General features: G+C 42.7%; 1 protein-coding gene across 1 annotated transcript; it reads right to left on the bottom strand.

Moving 5' to 3' along the window:
* Positions 1 to 2,130: 2,130 nt before the first annotated feature.
* On the bottom strand, positions 2,131 to 7,436 carry LOC308104815 (leucine-rich repeat-containing protein 3B-like). The gene is made up of 3 exons (XM_080455344.1): positions 7,229 to 7,436; positions 6,403 to 6,471; positions 2,131 to 6,183 (listed from the first exon to the last, which is right to left on the bottom strand). Exons 1-3 carry the CDS (start codon positions 7,280 to 7,282, stop codon positions 5,341 to 5,343), a joined length of 966 nt encoding a protein of 321 aa, XP_080311470.1. The 5' UTR covers positions 7,283 to 7,436; the 3' UTR covers positions 2,131 to 5,340.
* Positions 7,437 to 8,269: the final 833 nt, after the last annotated feature.

Below are 8,269 nucleotides of genomic sequence, written 5' to 3'. Positions count from 1 at the left end.
CTCTCTCACTGTCTGTCTGTCTGCCTCTCTCTCACTGTCTGCCTGTCTGTCTGTCTGTCTGTCTGCCTCTCTCTCTCTCACTGTCTGTCTGTCTGTCTGTCTGTCTGTCTGTCTGTCTGTCTGTCTGTCTGTCTGTCTGTCTGTCTGTCTGTCTGTCTGTCTGTCTGTCTGTCTGCCTGTCTGCCTCTCTCTCACTGTCTGCCTGTCTGTCTGTCTGTCTGTCTGTCTGTCTGCCTGTCTGCCTGTCTCTCACTGTCTGTCTGTCTGTCTGTCTGTCTGTCTGTCTGTCTGTCTGTCTGTCTGTCTATCAATATAATTTAACATCAGTCAGTTTCACAGCTGTTTGAATTTGAATTGATGAGAGAAACTATACATATAGTTTAATGTGTCTTAGCTGACCAGGTCAAAGCAATTAAGTTTGGCCAATCATGTTACTGATGGGGTGAGAGGGACTGCAAGCCAATCAAGGCCTGTGTGGTTTATACAGCCATGTGACATTAGCAAATCGGTACACAGTATCTCTATAGTCATGTGATCAAGATGGATGTGTCCGATATTTCATATTCCATCCTACTTGCCTAACATTGCCTTACTAAGTTTGCAGGATAGGTCCGTTTTGAACACAATTCCTCAAATCATGAACGCAGTGTGCGATTTCCGTGAAATTTTGTACGCACATTCCCACTAGGCTGAGGAAGAAATACCCCCCTTTTCACATTGGCCTGTTGTAGCGCCACCAGCAGGTCTAATTTAGCAAACCACATTTTTGGAACAAAATCATGAATGCAGTGTCCGATTGCTGTGAAAAGCCTAAGAAGAAATGGAACCCTTTTCACATTGGCCTATTATAGCGCCACCAGGAGGCCACAATAACCTACCTGACCTGGCAGAGACTTGTGCTCCGAGGAGCACTTTTTCTAGTTTTGAATCAGTTCTAACCAAAACTTATATTCCCTCAAGTTTTCCTCGTGACATAATGTACACGTATACGTACCCCCAGAACATATGCTTTCAACACGTACAATTTAATGTTGTGGTCACCATCATCATCGGTGTAAAGAAGAGTGTGTGTGTGTGTGTGTGTGTGTGTGTGTGTGTGTGTGTGTGTGTGTGTGTGTGTGTGTGTGTGTGTGTGTGTGTGTGTGTGTGTGTGTGTGTGTGTGTGTGTGTGTGGTGGGGGGAGACAGGTCTCACGGCCCAGAATGCCATACCAGGAAAAAAGGAGGGTAAGACTATATATTAAGGTCGGGTCTATAATGCATTATAATCACATTTATATTGCATAATAATGCACTTATAAGGCCTTATACCACTTTTCATAATCATGCATAACAACTTATAACAAAGTTTATGAAGTCTTATAACTTATAATAATATATCTATATATAGTCTTATACCTTTATACCTTTGGGGGATACCTTGGGGAGCCCGAGGGAACATAGGGTCTAATTTGGGATGAGGGAACATAGGGCTGAGGGAACATAGGGTCTAATTTGGGATGAGGGAACATAGGGTTGAGGGAACATAGGGCTGAGGGAACATAGGGACTAATTTGGATAAAATAAAATTGTTAGGGATTGAGGGAACATAGGGCTGAGGGAACATAGGGCTGAGGGAACATAGGCATGACCCCCCCTCGCTGGTGCATGTAGCAACATTCAAAGACTAATTAAAGGGATTTCAGGTATCTGACAACAATAACATTCCCCTATTTACATTTTAATCTAGTTGGCTCTAGCTACACGTGTCCTTATATCTATTGATCTAACTATCAATAATGTACATTCTTTGTTTGTTTGATATCTATTTATTATTATCTTTTTTATTATTCTTTTCAGAAACACCTCACCATGAGTCTTAATATGAAAACTTCACACAATGTTGGCTTTCAATAACGCACCGCCCTGCCTGGCTGACATGTTATTCATATTGTGTGTTAGGATGATCAGATATCTACTGAATAGTAATGCAAAGCAGGCCTACTGTTTATGAATATGCTTCTCTTTCTGTGAAGATAATCATTTCCTGGCAGAGCCCTGCTTGCTTGCTGTCACTTTCTCAAATGTTAATCGTTAGGGCGGCTGTGGCTCAGGAGGTAGAGCAGGTCGTCCATTGATCCGTGGGTCGGCGGTTCGAATCCCAACTCCTCCTGTCCACATGTCGAAGTGTCCTTGGGCAAGACACTGAACCCTACATTGCCTCCAATGATTCGGTCGGCGCTAGCTTGCCACCATTGGTGTGTGAATGTGGGAAAAGTGGGGACGCTGGCGTCGACTGTTCGCCGCTCCACCTCCCAATGCCCCCCCCTGTATGAATGAATGAACCATTGTAAAGCGCTTTGAGTAAGTTTGAGTACTTAGAAAAGCGCCATATAAATGCAATTCATTATTATTATTTTATTATTAAATGACACACACACACACACACACACACACACTAAATTCTAATCATGCGTTCACACATCTGCATTTTCACCACAGAGCTGGAACAGGGTTGTTTGTTGTCGACTCCTCACACTGCAGCTGAAATAATTACTATTACTATACAATCCCAGCTCTCCTCTGTATCAAACTGCCTCGACGCCTTCTTTTAAAGATGGAGGGACACCGTTAGTAAGAATCTTTTTTCTTTTTTCTCTGTTTAACACAAGCATTAGGAAGGAAGGCAATAAGTTGAACAGGATTCACTGGTCAAGGACACGAGAAAACCACGATAAACACCTACAAAAAACTCGATTGAATCTGACATTTAAAAACGTGTCCATTGTGCTTTACGTAACATGTCTGATCTTTTCTTTTTTTTTTACAATCCACAGAGTTTGACTTTGACATTAAAGTTGATCAAAGACAACAAGACCATAAACATGAAACACTGAGGGAAGAAGCTTTATGGGGAGTCCAGAAAGCATTCCTTTAGTATTAAAGACATTAGAGACAGATCTCAACACTCAGGCAAGGAGCAGGACTGCAAGGCCTCACTTCCCTGGTTCCATGAACCTTGAAGCATCTTCATCATCATCATCATCATCATCATCATCATCATCCAGAGTTTCAATCTATGACTTCTGTTGTCCATAAACCATAAGCATCGGTCCATCTGTGACTCTCTGTTTTACAACCAACACGATAGGGAGTTGGTTTGCTGCTAGAAATGACCCTTTTATCAAAACAACATAATGACCTGTAAAGCTGTTATTTGGGCAACCAGTGAAAAAGCCAATGAAGTAAAACTGTTTCCACACAAAGTCTTTAGAGAAGACGAATAGCAGACTCAAATTAAACATGTTAGATTGTTTACGTAACCCTCCACCTGATAATAAAGGGTATTATTTTCCAGGAATATTTTCGTTTCAGGGTTTTGAAAAGCTGTGTGCGTCACAGGAGCATCAGGACGCCCTTTTTTTTTTAGTTAAAGTACATTTTTTCCAAAGTAACGACAGCAAATTAAGCGTGCGTTTAAAGCATGCAACCTTTCTAAACCATAAATGAGAATCACTTTTCCACTCCAAAGTTGTGACCCACCAACCACAGGGTTTTTACTGCATTGTATGTTATATGTCAGGACTAGGCCATGGCTGGTCTTTTGGCAGTATGTTTTCCACGGGGTTAAGACATTCTACTGTATATAGGCTACTGTAGGATAATAACATTATTATGTTATTAATGAGATTACATGTTCTCATAAGGTCAAATAATAACAAATCTTGATTATATAATGTACGGTAAAGGCTGTGGTCTATACATAATATATAATGTACGGTAAAGGCTGTGGTCTATACATTATATTTCTAAGTAATCGTCCACCATCACCATTATTTGTAAGCTACTGTATATCCCACAGCAAATGTAAACATTTTCCTGCCAAACGCAGCTCTTTGAAGTCAACAGCCAGCAGCTACAGCGTCCTAGAATATGATTCAATGTTCAGGCCAGATATTACAGTAGGTTTCATTAATATCATGAAAGCTGTTTAGAAGTTCCTGTGTGGAAAACAAGGAACATTTTCCAATAGCGTATTAACGTTCCAGCTTCAGAATCCACTCTGACACGTAATTAAAGGCATTGTGTATCATTAAGGTAAACATAAAATAAAACATCATGCCCAAAAATGTCCTTTCCTGTCAATTTGTCCCGATTTGTTTGTGTCGCAATGCACAATGCGTTGTGAGTTTGTATATCAGTTACTTTCAAGTAGCCAAAATATAAAAATAGGGCTTAAGAGTTTAAACTGTATATCATCTTGCTAGGGACCCCCGAGTCAAGGACCCCTGGGGGGTCCCTGGACCCCACTTGGAGAACCACTGCTTTGTGACATTAACGTGGCATCAAATAAATAGATTGGAGAACAAAGCTATCATTTGGTTCTTTTTATTTGATTTATTTCTCAGATTATGACCTAAAAAAATGATATTATATCCTATCAAAAATTTTAACCTGAGATTCAGATTTTCCAAGAGACAGGGACTAAATCTTCCCAACATTTTAGGGTTGTTTTTTGTAATAAAAAGCCATTCTTGGTTTCGTACTGACTGTAGAGTCTGTTTAGAGACTGTTTCTACATGATTCAGGTTCGTTGTTGAACTTGACATTCTGGGGAGGACCTTAAGAGAGCAATGTTCCACAACAGCTTTAAGCCTGAACCTCACCTTGATGTTTTAATTAGTGGCTCCCTGTCCCATTAACATCCCTGTCCCATTAACATCCCTGTTCCATCAACATCTCTGTCCCATTAACATCCCTGTTCCATGAACATCCCTGGTCCATTAACATCTCTGTCCCATTAACATCTCTGTCCCATTAACATCCCTGTCCCATTAACATCCCTGTTCCATCAACATCCCTGGTCCATTAACATCTCATCTGTATTCTTCTGCTTCCTTTCATACGGGCAGAAACCTTCTATTTAACTTTTTGTAAACTTCCTCAAACGAGAGCGTCCAAAGTAGTGAAAACAGCTGATCTGCAAGCTCACAGATCGGCCATGTTTTGGCAATCTATTTTTGCAAAAAGTGGGAAAGTGAAAGTGGTTAAGTGTGTCTGTGGGTTTTTATAAATATAATATTGAACCAATGAAAAATATTAACGATGTCATCAGTGATGTCATCAGACCACAGTGCCGATGTCATCAGTGATGTCATCAGACCACAGTGCTGATGTCATCAGTGATGTCATCACACCACAGTGATGATGTCATCAGTGATGTCATTAGTGATGTCATCAGTGATGTAATCAGACCACAGTGCTGATGTCATCAGACCACTGTACTGATGTCATCAGTGATGTCATCAGACCACAGTGCTGATGTCATCAGACCACAGTGCTGGTGTCATCAGTGATGTCATCAGACCACAGTGCTGATGTCATCAGCCTCGTCAGGTTTCTTGGGCTTGCTGGGGAGTGACTTGAGGTACTCGAGGTGTCGCCGGGCGTCCTCCTGGTTCTGCCGTACGTAGTAAACCACGTAGGAGATGACCATGGCGAACCAGCCAAACATGGTCACCAGCATGGCGTAGTCCGTGGTCCGCTTGGCCAGGTTGCAGAGGTCGGTGTCCACCGCCAGGAACGGCCGGCCCTCCTGGTCCCGGAGCTCCGAGCTGCGGCAGAGGACGCGCGCGGCCGCCTCGTGGTTGTGCGCCATGCCGCCCAGCGCCTGCTGCAGCGCGCAGTCACAGTGCCAGGGGTTGTCGTCCACGATGACACGCGCCTTGAGCCGCGTGAAGGCGTCCTTGTGCACCGACGTGATGCGGTTGTGCGACAGGTCCAGCACCTGCAGCGTGGCCTCCACGCCGCTGAAGGCGCCCTCGCTCAGCGTCTCCACCGCGTTGTAGGACAGGTTGAGCTCCCGCAGGAGACGCAGGCCGTGGAAGGTGCGGTCCGGCACGGCGCCGATCAGGTTGTGGTCCAGCCGCAGAAGCACCGTGTCCACCGGCAGGTCCGGGGGAACCTCCTTCAGGCGGGACTGGGTGCAGGTGACGTTCAGGCCGTGCAGGTGGGCGTCGGCCCGCTGGCACAGGCAGCCCTTGGGGCACATGGAGGCGGAGGGGAAGCACAGGGCCATGAGGACCAGGCTCTGCAGGAGCAGCACCATGGGGAGGAGGTCCAGAAGAGTCATACCGCTGCATCCCGCCCGGGGGGCCCGAGACCCCAGAGCCCCCTGGTGGTCACTCCTCACACACAGCCCATCCTGGAGACAAGAAGTACATCCTTCATTCATTCATGTATTATATGTCTTACTGATGAATTGAGCAATACTTTTACTTTGGTACATTCAATATACAGTATTTTGATGCCAATACTTCTGTAGTTTTAAGTAACATTTTGAATTCAGGCCTTAACAGAGTATTTCTAACATTATGGTATTGATACTTTTACTTGAGTAAAAAAAGAGAAAAAAAGGGAGTACTTCTTCCACCAGTGCAGACGAGTCCTCAGCACCCGTCCTCTCCTCCCATTGGCCCAACGGGAGCTGCACCTGGAAGCACAGCATCAAACACCAATTTTCAGTACTTTTACTTCTACTCCACTACATCTTAGAGGCAAATAATGGTACTTTTACTCCACTATAATTATTTGACAACTTTAGTTACTAGTTACTTTGTATATTTTGATTATTATTACAAAACACAGACATTAACATCTTCAGCCCTAGGCCATTTGAAATTAGCAGATTTACAAGCTCACAATGTGAGTTTGTAGATCAGCTATTTTCAATTGATTTGAATACATTTATTACATTTGAAAACTTTGTGAAATGGGGACATTCTGCATAACGGAGTACTTTTACTTTTGGTACTTTTAAGTACATTTTGATACCAATACTTTTTTTTACTTTTTACTCAAGTACATTTTGAATTCCAGACTTTTACTTGTAACAGCTGTATTATTTCTACATTGCAGTATTGATACTTTTACTTGAGTAAAAAGATGTGAGTACTTGTTAAACTACAGGAAACGCCAGGTTTGGCTGGAAGTGTTTTTTTATGTCAGTTAATTTTCAAGGCTGTTACTTTGGTTCGAGTCCCATAAACACAGATCTATATTGAAAATAGCCAATCTACAAACTCACAACAATAATTCCGTCATACAGTCTCACGGAATCTCTGTATAACATTCGGAGATTGTGGAATAATAGTCTGGCTGCACAAGACTAGTGGGCACATAAACATTACTGGGCATCTCAATGTTAAAGGGTAAGACCACTTTGGTAGAGGTTTGGGTTGTGTAGTTACCTTGCCATGATGTAACACCAAAGGTGGGAAAGAAATCAAAAATAATTGCTCCATTGATTAGAAATTGATAATTCAAAAATATGCTCCCATGATGCTGCCCTGTGTCTCCAGGGTTCTGCTTGTCTCTCCGTTCGACATGATTCAGATCTTTATCTTTATTAAATATGATTAAAAGTCAAACTAAACTAAAGTCTCTGCCGCTCGATCGAGCTCTCTACTCTACTGCTCAGTGTTGCCAGGTTTAGTGAGAGAAACAAGCAAGCAACCAGGTCCAGGAAAACAAGCCCAAAAAGAAGCAACTTTATTGGTTGCGTCTCTTGCTATTTTCAAAAACTCTTGGAATAAAATGTGGAATCTTTTTTTAAAAAGCCTAACGACACAAATGTGGTTACGGGGCTCCCTGGCACAAAACATTTTCAGATGGGGGTTATAGAGGGACAAATACATATTACTTTGGGGGGGTCCATGATATGAAAATATTTGTACTAGTTAAAATAATAAAACAATTGTGATACAAGACCAAATAATCAACTACACTTAAGAAACAAGGCCAAAAAATCGCAACCCACAAGAACCAATATTTACAGGCAACTTCACAGAAAGACAAGACCAAATGTCGCTTATAATAAGCGGACGTGGCAACGCTGCTACGGCTGCTGCTGCACCGTCCCATGGCCCGGGGCGACGGCCGCGCGATGATTGGCTCGGTCTTTTTTGGGGGGGGGTTGTCAGGGCAACCGCCAAAGAGTTGATTATTATATATATATATTTTTTTAAATGTAACTAAATTAACTTTTGGTACTTTAAGTATATTTTGAAGCTGATACTTTTGTACTTTTACTTTTTAATATGGGACTGTTTTACTTAAGTAAAACATTTGAGTTATTTTTCCACCACTGGTTACAGAACGTTGTGTCGAAGTCGTTTCAACGTCTAAGCGCACTGCAGACGGGGTCTGACGTGGACGTCGTATCGACGTTGTTTCAGGGTCTGAATCTCTGTGGTCTGAATTGGACGTCGTAGCGACGTCGTTTCGGCGTC

The sequence above is a fragment of the Gymnoscopelus braueri genome (genome assembly GCF_963280865.1).
Source record: "Gymnoscopelus braueri genome assembly, chromosome: 17".
In the NCBI taxonomy this organism is placed as follows: Eukaryota; Metazoa; Chordata; class Actinopteri; order Myctophiformes; family Myctophidae; genus Gymnoscopelus; species Gymnoscopelus braueri.
The sequence above is the reverse complement of the archived record's forward strand: the minus strand, read 5'-3'. Positions and strand labels throughout refer to the sequence as shown.

Excerpts from the sequence above, each read along its gene's own strand:
- LOC308104815 (XM_080455344.1), bottom strand. The coding sequence starts at position 7,282 with ATGGAGCAATTATTTTTGATTTCTTTCCCACCTTTGGTGTTACATCAT. Across the intron at positions 6,472-7,228 it reads TGGTGTTACATCATGGCAAG|GTGCAGCTCCCGTTGGGCCA; the intron begins GTAACTACACAA and ends CTGTGCTTCCAG. Across the intron at positions 6,184-6,402 it reads CGTCTGCACTGGTGGAAGAA|GATGGGCTGTGTGTGAGGAG; the intron begins GTACTCCCTTTT and ends TCTTGTCTCCAG.